The 13,880-nt window shown below is 34.1% G+C and overlaps 2 protein-coding genes across 4 annotated transcripts; one reads left to right on the plus strand and one right to left on the minus strand.

Annotated features, from left to right (window-relative positions):
• Positions 1-2,949: 2,949 nt before the first annotated feature.
• Positions 2,950-8,832, minus strand: LOC134718569 (uncharacterized). Of its 3 annotated transcripts, none has more exons than XM_063581178.1 (2): positions 8,618-8,832; positions 2,950-4,512 (listed from the first exon to the last, which is right to left on the minus strand). In XM_063581178.1, exon 2 carries the CDS (start codon positions 4,507-4,509, stop codon positions 2,983-2,985), a length of 1,527 nt encoding a protein of 508 aa, XP_063437248.1. In that variant the 5' UTR covers positions 4,510-4,512; positions 8,618-8,832; the 3' UTR covers positions 2,950-2,982. The 3 variants fall into 3 exon arrangements, with proteins under 3 accessions (XP_063437248.1, XP_063437247.1, XP_063437249.1); XM_063581177.1 differs by lacking the exon at positions 8,618-8,832 and adding an exon at positions 8,083-8,607; XM_063581179.1 differs by lacking the exon at positions 8,618-8,832 and adding an exon at positions 8,026-8,607.
• Positions 8,833-11,323: 2,491 nt separating this feature from the next.
• LOC134717643 (uncharacterized) lies at positions 11,324-13,339 on the plus strand. Its single transcript, XM_063580137.1, has 2 exons — positions 11,324-11,961; positions 12,409-13,339. The coding sequence occupies exons 1-2, from the start codon at positions 11,639-11,641 to the stop codon at positions 13,337-13,339; spliced, it is 1,254 nt and encodes a 417-aa protein (XP_063436207.1). The 5' UTR covers positions 11,324-11,638.
• Positions 13,340-13,880: the final 541 nt, after the last annotated feature.

Genomic DNA, 13,880 nt, shown 5'->3' on the forward strand with positions numbered 1-13,880 from the left:
TCTAGTCCAATGAAAAACATGTCCGCTAGAGCAAATCTTAGATTCTGTTTGGCCAATTTTCAAAGATTGTCTCTGAAACTACTAGACAAAATGGTTTGAAACTTTACATAAATCCTTATTTTGTTCTGGTCTGACGAAAAATGGCCACAGCCAGGGTTCAAAGTTTACATAGAAACCCTACGGGAAATCATATTTTTCCAATTTCTCAAGTACAAAGTAGCTGATATATGAACAAATTAAACCATACATATATTTGAATATTATAAAGCTCTTAAGATAGACCAAAAAAGGATTGCCAAAAGGGCTACACATGCAGGGTCATTGTGAGCCTCCGATTTTCAAAAATCTTGAAACTTAAGAGTCATGATCTATGACATGTCCTGAACAAATGGTCTTCGTTTTTCTCTGGTACGGAAGTACTGTAAAGGTGAAAATGTACAACTGCCAAGTGTCATCTGTCCTTTTTTTTTTTTTTTTTTTTTGGTGTTTTTACGCCTTTTTTAAGCACCCCTTTTGGACTATTTCGTGGCGGTCAGTTTTTATTGGTGGAGGAAGCCGGAGTGCCTGGAGAAAACCACCGACCTTCGATAGGAAAACTGACAATCTGATCTTGACCTTATTTTCATGGTTCAGTTGTTTTTTTTTTGTTGTCTTTTTTCTTTTACTATATGGAATGATTGTAAGGTGTCATCTGACTTTTACCTCATTTTCATGGCTCAGAGATAAAAAAAATTATTATTTTTTAGTTTTAGTCTTTTTGTAATATTTAATTGTATATGCAATAGGTCAACTATATTTGATGCATAGAAATATTTTATGATCTATGTGTCGGTCTCACAGGTTTTATTTGACCTTTACCTCATTTTCACTGTTCATTGCAAGGTGTTTTGGTGTAAAACTATAAGCAATAGGTCAAATATGTCTGTTGTATGGAAGTATAGTAGGCTGTAATTGTCTGCCAAGTATCGTTCATGTGACCTTGACCTCATTTTCATCGTTCATTGTTTAGTTTCCATAGTTCAGTCTGTTTCTTTGAAGCTATTTATAAGCAATAGGTCAACTTACTATATTTAGTGTATAGAATGATTGTAACATGTACACGACATAACAAGAGGCTCTCAAGAGCCTGAATCGCTCACCTTAAATTATTTGCTTAAATCTTTCATCAATGATTATTTTGGCTTTTCAATTTATATAAATATTCTTGAATCTGGTCATATCTTCTTCAAAAGCAAAAAAATGCATTTTACCCCTATGTTCTATTTTAGCCATACAGGCTTTCTTGACGTACAAGGAAATAAAATATAAAATTTATACTTGATACTCTGAAACTCATTCAGCCTAAGTTTGGTGAAATTGATTCAGCAGTTTCAAAGGAGAAGATTTTTTAAAGTAAGCTAACAAGTAAAACAAATTAAGTAAAATGTCTTTAAAGGGCAATAAGTCCTTTAAAGGTCAATTGACAATTTTGGTCATATTGACTTATTTGTAGATCTTACTTTGCTTAACAGTTTTGCTGTTTACAGTTTCTCTTTATCTATAATAATATTCAAGATAATGAGCAAAAACTGCAAAATTTCCTTAAAATTACCTATTAAGTGGCATCAACCCAACAATAGGTTGTTTGATTCCTCTGAACATTTCAGGGCTGATAGATCTTGACCTAATGAACAAATTCACCCAATGTCAGATTTGCTCTTTATGCTTTAGTTTTTGAGATATAAGCCAAAAACTGCATTTTACCCTATGTTCTATTTTTAGCCATGACGGCCATCTTTTTTGAGGAAACAGAAAATAAAACACAAACTTTATTCTAGACACCCTAATGATCATTTACCTTAAGTTTGGTTGAAATTGGTTCAGTAGTTTCAGAGGAGAAGATTTTTTAAAGTTAGCAAATATGATGAACAAATTGTGTAAAATTTTCTTTAAAGGACAATAACTCCTTAAGGGGTCAATTGACAATTTTGGTCAAATTGACTTATTTGTAGATCTTACTTTGCTGAACATTTTTACTGTTTACAGTTTCTCTTTATCTATAATAATATTCAAGATAATGACCAAAAACTGCAAAATTTCCTTAAAATTACCAATTAAGTGGCAGCAACCCAACAATGGGTTTTTTGATTCCTCTGAAAATTTCAGGGCTGATAAATCTTGACCTGATGCACAATTTTACCCCATGTCAGATTTGCTCTATGTGCTTTAGTTTTTGAGATATAAGCCAAAAACTGCATTTTACCCCTATGTTCTATTTTTAGCCATAGCGGCCATGTTTTTTGAAGAAATGGAAAATAAAACACAAATTTTATTCTAGATACCCTAAGGATCGGTTGGAATTGGTTCAGTAGTTTCAGAGAAGAAGATCTTTGAAATAGTTTACGACGACGACGGACAACGGACAACGGACGACGACGGACAACGACGACGGACGCCAAGTAATGGCAAAAGCTCACATTTCCTTTCAGGAAAGGTGAGCTAAAAATGAGAATGGAAATGGGGAATGTGTCAAAGAGACAACAACCCGACCATAGAAAAAACAACAGCAGGTCACCAACAGGTCTTCAATGTAGAGAGAAATTCCCACAGCCGGAGACATCCTTCAGCTGTATTTCTTGATTGGTTTATATGACCTCATTTTCTTGGATCATGTGTGATAGTTATAGTTAAGCTTTATATTTAGGACTTTCAACATAATATCAGTGAAAAGTAAAGCAGGTGAGACGTTTCAGTGTGTACTCTCTTGTTGTACATTTTATGTTTTGTATTTATCTTTTTATTTCACATTTTGTAAAGGTTTGTTGTCTCATACAATGTATTCAAATGTACATGTATGTTATACATTTAAAGTAATTTTGACTTCACAAATATAATTTAACATGAATAACATCATCTTAACATGGGCAAGTACAGGGTCAGTGTACAATAATCTACATGTACCAGTGAAAATAAAAAAAAACAGAGTTTTATTTTTATCTAATTCTACACATCATCATGTCGTACAATCTCTCTTGCAGCAAGATAAACATCAACTCCATGTTCATTACTTGGAATAAGAGGGTCAACCTGACTCAACAAGTTATCCACATCTACAATTACATGATCTGGTTGCATATTCAGCATGTCCAATGAGCCAATATCTTCACCATGTGTTTGAACATCATTAACTTGAGGGTCTATTCCATACTGCTCAATTCCATCAATTAAAATATTTTCACTATTCAGTTCAGCTGAATGAATGTTTTTTTGAATCATGCTGTTCACCCAGATCTTTTGTGGTGACCAACAACGTTCTGTTCTTAACCCATGACTATTATATGCCACTACGAATTGAGAGAGTGCTTCGTTGATACGAGGTATAAACACATAATGTAAACACAGCAGATCCTTTTGATTATCAACATCTAGCAGATCATTTCCTTCTAGATAGTAAAACAATGAATAGAATGTTTGAATTACAGCATAATAAACATCTCTCCAAAGCCTTTCAATTCTGCTATTGTGCACAGATTTTCCTGCTATAAAACTACCACGATCAGAGCCTCGCCTTTCTTCCATATATCTAGCAACTAAAACATTTTCACTTCCTTGATCACCTCTGACTCGAGATGGTAATGAGTACGATTCAACTGCTTTCAAAAACGAGTTCAAAACAGTGACCGCCAAGTTGTTGTTCGAGCATTTTAAGAACACTATTAATCGCGAAAAACCATCAATACCTCCATGTGTTACTAATTTCCAGCGGATCAGCGCATGGTGTCCATCAATATGCCATAGGTCATTAGGCCCTGCAACTGAGTATTTCCTGCGAACTGCAGTTAAGCCCCATCGTATCAAGGTGCTTCCTGGATCAATATCACGCAGAGTTCTCCTTACACGTGACTGTTGCACACTTATACCTTTTGCTTTTAAGTGGCCAATCATCATACTCACACCAGTATGTGGTTGACTGTTAACGATTTCTCGCATCACTGACATCAATTCTGAATCATTTATCATAGTATGTCTAACCAGATTCTTCTCCTCATATTTAAGTCGTCTCCATAGTGTTGTTCTGTGCACTAAGAACATTCTGGCTATTTCACCTATCTTAAAACCAATTTTAAACAAATATTCCACTTGGTCGGTGCATATAAAAGCAGGAGGCCTTCCCAGCCTATCAGTCGCTGAAATACATCCTGCTCCATCAACAATGCTCAAGAAACTAGATGGCATAGAAAAATCTATCGTGCTCCAATGTTCTCTCAGGGGCTGAAGACAAGATAATAGGGTTTGAATTTTCTCAATTAAGCTCTGATCAGCTCTATTTATAACTAAATTAAATTCTAAACAATTTAAGCCATCCACTGCACTTTTCAATCTGTTGCGAAAGTATTCTATGTCACAATTTGGAGGGTTATCTGGGATATTTTCACAATATGATAACGTTTCGTCCAAGTCTTGGAAAAAAATTTCAAAAATAGACTCTTCTTGCTCTTCATCATGTTCATGATCTGGGTATGTTGCCATCTTCTGCAAAAAAAAGAAGAATGTCATTAAGCCATCAAACCTATCACATGAGCCAATATTTCACAGCTAATATCCATGGTGTTGCATTTGTAGCTACAGCATGTATAGTATTCTGCAATTTATCAGATTTCTATGTATAAATCAGTGATATTTTACACTCTGAACAGTCAAGGGTATAACTTAAATATTTTCATTTCAGAGAAATAAACATGCATGTGTGAATCTGGATCTAAGCTAGGATTTTGAGGGCTTTAGTCACTTTTGAGCGCTATATGAAAACCCACCAATGTGTAATAGCAAGGGACCAAGGATGTAATTTTTGTAACTTACTAAGCTTCATCTTTGACTTTGTCAGATTTTAAAAACTTTAGGCAGGATTGGCAGTCAGTATTGTATTTAATTTTTGACTGTATTAACCTTTAGGTAGCAGTCTTGTATTACAACTCCAGTTTCGGGTGCATGTCAAAACATGGAGGGGAACAAAATAGTGCATTTTTTTCTGAATTTTTTTCTGAACTCAATTTTTTCTGTTTGATTATACATGTAGGTTTATGCTGAATTGAAACATATATATAGACTTGCATCTTTTGGGGATATCAATCCATGAAAGTGGAAGGATATCATGTTTACTGGAAGTGGTGCGGCCTAGTAAAAATAGCAAACAGAAAGTAGGAAAAAAATGTTTTGACTTCAGGATTGCGTCACTTTTTATTCTTCGTGGCAAGAACCCCCTTTTTTTCGATTAAATCACAATTTCACATTAGTACATACATGATATGAACATGAATTTTTTTTTATATATAGCAAAATTAGGCTAGCATTTTTTATTTTTTTATTTTTTTGTTTTCAAAGATCAGCTGTTTTGCATGTTAGCCTATGGAGCAGTCAATTTCAAGACTGCAACCTTTATTATGAAAGATTCTGACATGGGATGTGGAAACTTAGTTAATTTCTCACACAGTGTGATTACACATGCTTTCGCGAGTTGTCTCCTCTCTTTTTATTCCTAATAGTTTAGTAACACATGTTTGTTATTTGTTGACCAAATATTTAATATTTTACTTTTTATATTAATTAGGCACTTGAGAATTTTTGAAACTTTGCGCAGAAACTGAATACATGGACTGAATAACTCATTTTCTAATTAAAGTAAATCATTTTTGATGAACCATACTAAATCAATAGGAAAAGGCTTTAGTTAGCTTTAAAAGGCATATAATTTAGATACATGTTCTTACAGATTATCATTGATCATCTCAACAAGATTGATTTTCTCGCCTGAGATGATATGGCTAAAATGAGAAAAGCAATCCAGTTGAGATGACCAATTGCAATGATAATTTGTTGATCGCTATTTGTAACTATGACGACATTGTCAGTTTCATTAGGATCCATGTGCCTCATTTAATTTAGTTTCTTGCCATCATTGTTCATATCACTTGTCTTGACTCCTGCTGAGAAAGGAAATCACCAGTCAGCAAGATCAAAGGAAAATTTCCTAAAATAGCGATAATGCTTTTTACATGGGACACTTTGGAATTACTTGCATGACTTGGAAGCTTGCATAGTACTTCATTTCATGCTCTGGTGATTATAAATCATAAAATGTATTCATTGATGCGCACAGTTTGTTTGTTTTTGATTTGTTATGTGTTTATCTTATATATATTATGCATTTTTCTAAGTTCATGGTAATAACTTAAAGAAAAATGCTTATTTTGGCCCCCTTTGAGTCTGAATTCCAAAACCGTTGGGACCATCATCCAAAATTAATCCCAACCTTGTGGTATTGAACCTTCTAAAAAAAAATCATATCTAGATCCACACTTAAACTAAAGTTATCATGGTTATTGTCTAGAAACGTAATGTGTCTAAGGACAACGACGCAGACAACATGGACAACAATTACTTCATCATACCATTATTATGATCCTAAATATATTTTTGTGGTCGCATAATAAAACAAGATTGTGTCTGATGACATGGATCCTCCACTGGCAAAATGGATTGATTGTCATGCTTAAATAGGTGGTGAACAAGTGCAAATTGGAAAAGACATAACTCAGAAACAGTCAAAGTGACACCACCTGAATTTGAACTTAATCTTAGTTTTATGTTACTTAGCATTATTCTAGTCAGTGCTAACAAGTTGGAAACAACAAATTTCCATTCATATAATTAAAGGGCAATTTCTCCTTGAAATAAAAGTGAATCTGGCCGAAATTCGAAATTGTCCTATGACACCGTGTATCATCAGTACACTGGAAATAGGTACTAACCAAGCGGGCATGATCAATTTTGACCTTACAAGGTAACGGAAATCTTTGTTTTGCTTTTTCATTATTCAATGTACATTTCTCAACATTTGAAATTCCTGCTCCCAAATAATTTTTGCATCGATTTTTTCCTATTCATAAAAAAACTTTGATATTCAAATAAGAACAAATAACATGCGCAAATAGTTGTGAAAGTCAACACCCACTTTCAATTTCGATACAGTTGTTGAGACATTTACATGTTTTATCTGAAAGAAACCTATTACAGGGTAACAGTAATGGTTACCAATCATAAAGCTACCTGTGATTACTCATTCTTTGAAACTGTTTGGGTAATAAACGAGTATGAAAATAAAGTTTTTGTGTACGGTGTACAACAACTTAACTATGCACCGTACATAAGGATGTATGTGGTCAGCCAAACACCATACACAAGGCTTCTTTAGGGATAAAATATCGAAAAGATTTCAGTGCCAATTATTGAAACAGCTATACTTATTATACACACACATTGACATTCTATCGGATGAGACGAGGGCCAACTTCTTTTACAAGTATTTGCACATGCTTTTAGTAATCCCTCTTGTTTTGGGAAAATAATGAGACATCTCTAATTAGTCAAGCTACGATCAAATCATTTCTTAAAACAGCAATTATGTTTAGATTGAAGTAGTCACATTGATATTATGTGAACAAAAGAAAGATTTGTCGTTACCGTGTAAGATCAAAATCGCTCACGCCTGCTTGGATAGTACCTATATTCGCTGTAAGATGATACAAGGTGTATGAGAGGCTATGAATATATATAGCTTGCATTATGTGTATAAATATGAACAAAATATGCTGACAAATAAAAGTTCTAGAGAGCTAACAATTCCTGAAGAAAAATATGTTTTGAAATATGCAAAGACATATAGTAATTATTAACTACAGTGGGACGTTGAAAAAAAATCTAATTCGGGGATTCAGAGATGGGAACTAGAACACATTCCAATTTTTCCATAAACGGCCATTGTGGTGCATATTTCGGCACTTTTTTACATTGGTTATTAGATGTACCCCAACTGTTTCCAACAAGTGTTTCCATCTGATGAACCTGCTGTCAACTTCCAGTTCTGGTTTACGGATTTTTTATAAACAAAGCGAGTACTTTGTGGCAAATAAACCAAGATTTTATAGAAAATCCACAGCCTTCAATACAGAGATTTTTGTTATAAAATTTCAAACATAGATTACTCACTTGCTTTTCGAAAATTTGCTTGTGTTTATTAATTGTTTACAAAAAAATATAAGCAACCTGTAAATTCCCAAACATCTGGAGTGGTGCTGAGCCAGTCAAGTGCACCCTAAAAGGTGTACTTAATTTGAGCTCATTTTTTATTTGTTTTAACCATTATTATAACTACAGTAATAAACTTGTTTTGAGGAAATTTCGAGCAATACTCCGATATCTATCAGTTATTAAATTGCCTTATTTGAGGGAACAAGATTAAAAAGAAAAGGCTGTGGATCCATGTTCTAGTCTAAATAATTATGACGTCTGGCAAGGCTATTTTGGTCGCAGGAAGGCGTCCAAGAAAAAAATCAAAATAGCCTTGCCAGACGTCATAATTATTTGGACTATGGATTTTCTATAAACTTTCCATATGTTTAGTATTGAATCAACACAAGGGTACATAATCCTAACAGTAACACTAACAGTATCAGCCTGCAATGCCGTACTCGCATGAACGCAAGATTTAGTTAGTGGGGCGACGCGTTTTTTTAATTCTTGGTCATGCATTCGTGTTGAGAAAGAAAGGGGGAATGCAAACAGTTATACAAAACGTTACCTTCTCATATATAGATATCAACAGCTAATCAAACCAGGGGAGTTCATAGAGAACGTGCCAACTTCAACATGTGAGTCAAGCAGGGGCTGCCCGACTATATCGACCAATCACAAACGTTGTTGCAAATTTGACCTTGTGACGTCAAACAATTTCCCATAATGCAATTATTGCATATAAATAAAAATTATTGCATATAAATAAAAAAACGACAATTATACCAATTGAATGAAAAATATTGCATTACAATGACAAGTTATACAAATTGAATAAAAAATATTGCATTTGAATGACAAATTATACCATTTGAATGAAAAATTATACCATTAAAATAAAAAATATTGCATATAAATGAAAAATTATACCATTTAAATGAAAAAATATACCATACAAATGAAAAATATTGCATATAAATGAAAAAATATTGCATATAAATGAAAAAATATTGCATATAAATGAAAAAATATACCATACAAATGAAAAAATATTGCATATAAATGAATTTATATTGCATATAAATGAAAAAATATACCAATTAAATGAAAAATATTGCATTTGAATGAAAAATATCAAATTTTTGCAACCAATACCATGCCATAGTTAGGAACCTTTTCCATCTAAGGATAACTCAAAAAGTTTATGAATAGTTGTTATATCCTATACAATCTCATCTCCAACTACCGATCAAATCAGAACTTTTTACATCGATATATATATATGTGACGTGTTAATAATATGTGTTATAAAGTTATATCTAGAAATAATTTAAATGAATAGAGTGTGCCCAAAAGTTATAGTGTGTTCAATGAAGCATTCAATCTTTGAAATTTAAACGGTGCTTGATTTTGCACGATTTTCTCATTGAATTTAAACGGAGCTGAAATTTAAACAGACCTTGATCTCACACCACATCTTCCTATATCTACTTGATTTGCACGAGTTTCTAATTCAGTGTCGATGTGGTTGTATGAAAACCGATCTATTAAATATGAATCTTCATTCGCATAGTTACCATAGCCACGATGTATACTTGCTTAATTTGTTACAAGGAATATAAATACGAGAAGAATCTCATTCGCCATATCAAAGAACACCATGCTGGCCTAGAGTCGTATGACTGCACAGAAGATAAATGCAGTTCCACATTTATAAGAAGAGGTTACTTGTTTTATCATTTAACTACCATTCCTGGCATGGAAGTACAGTTAGCCCGAAGTAAGTCATCTGCAGAAGGAAGACCAAGTTGCATCAATGATCATCAACAATATTCTGATGATGTTAGCGAGGATGATACTATTCTTGACCTTATAAAAGATGCCATAGAAATGGAAAGGCAAAAGGAAATACCATCGATGAGTGTTGAAGAATTAGATACTTTGGATAATATTAGTGATGAAGAAATAAATGCCTGTACAGATACAGATGATGATTCGTGTACTACGAGTGACATTAACAATTATGCAAATGAATTTATTATAGTCAGTGATGATGATGACGACGATAATATAAATGATGAGAGATCCCTGATGACCATAGACAACTCAACTGTTCAGCAAACTTTTCACAGAACTCCCACAACCATTGATGGACCAACATATGTGTCAGACTTAAATATGGAATAGGACATTTATGAACATTTTATTCAGTGACACTTATAACTGTTGAACTTAGGGTGGGGAGTGTCATATGACATAAATATTTATGACTCCATTATTACACAGAAAACACATCTATAGTCATCTTTCTACATGCTTAATCACAAGATAAGTGATATGAAATGAAAATGTAACCATGTAGAATTATAGATCAATCTGATTGTCATTTTCCAAACAGAATGTAATCAATGATCAATTTATTTAGGTTGATGCCATCGTAGAAAGAGTCACACAGAGGACTCAAGAGACGATAAAACTTCGCCAGATATATGTAAAAGACAGCACAGCTGAAGTGAAGATCAGGTTATGGTTTTTACTTCGAATACTTCGCATTGAGTTCATGGTTGTACTTTCTTCAAGCAAACATGTTTAAAACATTGTGTGACGCAAAGTTTTTTTCTATTTCACATTTGACGATCCCTTTGGCTTCTTTCTTTTCTTTTTCGGATTTATTTTCTTTTCTGATTTCTCAGTCATATCATAGGTAAAACTATTTCATTTTTTGAGTAATTGAGCAACATTGAACTGGAGAACTCGTCAAACTTTTGTACACCATTACATATTAGATACTGTTAACGTCAAAGTTTTTTTTATATTGGTACATTACGAAAAACCTTGCATGTTCACGGTACAAGTTAAACCATGTGAATGTTTCCCTTTATGGCTTGGCGAACATGTTACGTTCAATTGTAAGTGCAGATCTTCTCCGAATGTGTTATATTTTATACTTGTCGGAATTAAATTTAAAAGTTTATTCTTTATGTAGACTGTTCTCTTTATTGTCCTTTGACTGATTTAATATTTCAAAATTTATTCTATTACCTGTGTGACGCCACGGAATAAGTAAATGTATGATTTAAAAAAAAAACTTGCATGGTTTCAGTACAGGTTAAACCTCGTGATGTTTAATCCTTATTATTTCTTGTTTATACCCCCTTCACATACACGAATGTTTCTTACGAATGCTAACGAATCACCAAAATTTACAAGATTCGTTAAACTTTAACGAATCTTTTGCGAATAAACCACTTTTACGAGTGATTCGCGAGTGCTTTACGATTGGTTACGATTTACTAAGAATGAATGCGATGCTTTTACGATAACAGTAGACGATTCATTGCGAATAGATACGAGCAATTAACGAATGCATACGAGTGTTTTGCGAGCACAATACGAATGGTAACGATCTGATCCAAGTTTTTACGATTGGTTAACGAATAGTTTACGATAGCCCACGAACATTTGCGATTGAGTTACGAGTGTTTTACGAATGTTTATTTTTTTTGCAATGGGAAATGCATGCACTCATATAGATAGTAGGCCATACAGTCTCATTTATTATCCATGTAAACATTCGGAGTAACAAGACATGTCTTACGAGAGAAATAAATTATTACTCTTCCATAACTTCCTTCGACTTCTTCTTCCACTGGCACAGAGGGCAGAGGAAGAAAATCAACAACTGTTTCCTCTTTGTTTTAGGAGGAGGAGGAGGCGGACTCAACGTAGATTTTGGTGCAGGCCATGGCTCATCAGAAGAACTTTGTTTGGACAATATGACCAACTCCTGCATGAGCTTAACCGGGAAGAAGCGTCTGGTTACAGAAACTTTTTAAGAGTTGATGCCGACTTGTTTGGGGAGATACTTGACAGAATTACCCCTGCAATCAGAAAAAGCTCTACCTCTTTCAGGTAAGTACTTCAATTTTCAAGCAAAATAAAACAGAAATGTACATTAAGAATAATAGTTAGTTTTATTTTGTATGCTGACTATATCATATGAATATCCGACGGTGCCGAAGGACGAGGCTGGGATTTTCCGCATGATATAGTCAGTTTAGAAAACCATACTAACTGTTTTTTCAGAAATTCATATCTAAGTAAAAAGGTCAGCAAAACAATCTTTTAAAAAATTTTCCTTAAGCACTTTGCTTCTAAATAATTCAATTTAATACAAAGTGAACAAAGTACGTGTTAGTAACGCCCCAAATAACGTTCGTATTCATATGGAAGTGGGTATATTAAACTGTCTTGTCTTTTGTTATTCTAATGTATGACACATTTCCAGTTTACCTTTTATGCGACAAAAAATATTCTTTTAATTGCATTGTAAGTTTAGATAAATATTTCTCGTTACAGGGAACCACTTGAACCAGGACTGAAGTTAGCCGTTACACTCAGACATTTGGCTACCGGTTCCACGTATGCTGATCTTATGTATGCCTTTCGTGTTGCCCGGAACTCCATATCACTCTTTGTGCCTAAAGTCTGCGAAGCAATTTACTTAGCATACAAAGATGAAGTCATGCCGGATGAGATTACGAACCTCCCACACGCTTGTGGTGCTTTGGATGGGAAGCACATTAGAATAAGAAAACCGCCTAACTCGGGGTCGTTATTTTTTAACTACAAACATTTCTTCTCTACAGTGATGATGGCTCTAGTTGATGCAGATTATAAGTTTATTTGGCTGAGTGTGGGCTCATACGGAAGTGCATCTGATAGCCAGATTTTTAGGGACTCGGAACTACGACCAATGTTAGAAGATGGAACTTTGGATCTTCCGCCTCCCTCCCCTCTTCCAAATGGTGAAACAGATATTCCTTATTTTCTTATTGGCGATGACGCATTTCCTCTCCGATCATGGATGATGAAACCCTATTCAAGAAAACGTTTAGACCACGATGAGCGCATCTTTAACTATAGGTTGTCCCGTGCACGTAGAATTGTGGAGAATGCTTTTGGCATTCTTGCCATGAGATTTCAGATTTTGATTGGAACTATGCAACAACTGCCAGAAACAGTAGATTTAATCGTACTGTCTTGTACTACTCTTCATAACTTACTTCGGATAAGGAAACGTGCTGATCTACAACTGTTTGCTGACGAAGAAGACAACAATCATAATTTAATAGAGGGACAATGGCGACAAGGTGCGCAACTTACCGACGGAGACCCAGGGTATCAGAGAAATTTTGGTAACGCTGCTGGAATTGATCAAAGGAACTATCTTAAAAATTACTTCAACTCGGAAGCAGGCGCCGTAGATTGGCAAGAGAACATGATTTGACTGGTTCAGAAACATTGATTGTTTTGAATGCATCAGTATTGTGTTAATTGATGTAATGTTTAAAAATAAAAATTTAGATATAGATAGGACTATAAAAAATCTCAGAATGAGGTTCTATCATAATGAATAATTCACTCCAACTTTGTTTGACATACACTTTATAATACAAATTTGTTGCAATACTAGTACTTGGAATGGTATTTAAGGGATAGAATATGAGTGAAGACGGGGAATGTGTCAAAGAGGCAACGACCCAACACGCGCAAAAAAGAATAGGTTGAGTTTAAACACAAACTTTGATAAGCATCAATAAATGAGTTTCAGAATGATTTTGACATTTAAGCTAAACGACGGTTGTCACACTTGAAGCAGGAGCTGCTAACCCTTCCAGGGTACTTGAGTTCACCACATTTTGTTTTTGTTTGGGGTCCATGTTGCTTTGTTTTTAGTTTTTGTTATGTTGTTATTTGTGTTGCCTGTTGTGTATTTGCCATGGCATTGTCTTCTTTGTGGTTTATGATTATTGATTGCTCCTTAGTGT

This window comes from Mytilus trossulus, chromosome 5 (genome assembly GCF_036588685.1).
Source record: "Mytilus trossulus isolate FHL-02 chromosome 5, PNRI_Mtr1.1.1.hap1, whole genome shotgun sequence".
In the NCBI taxonomy this organism is placed as follows: Eukaryota; Metazoa; Mollusca; class Bivalvia; order Mytilida; family Mytilidae; genus Mytilus; species Mytilus trossulus.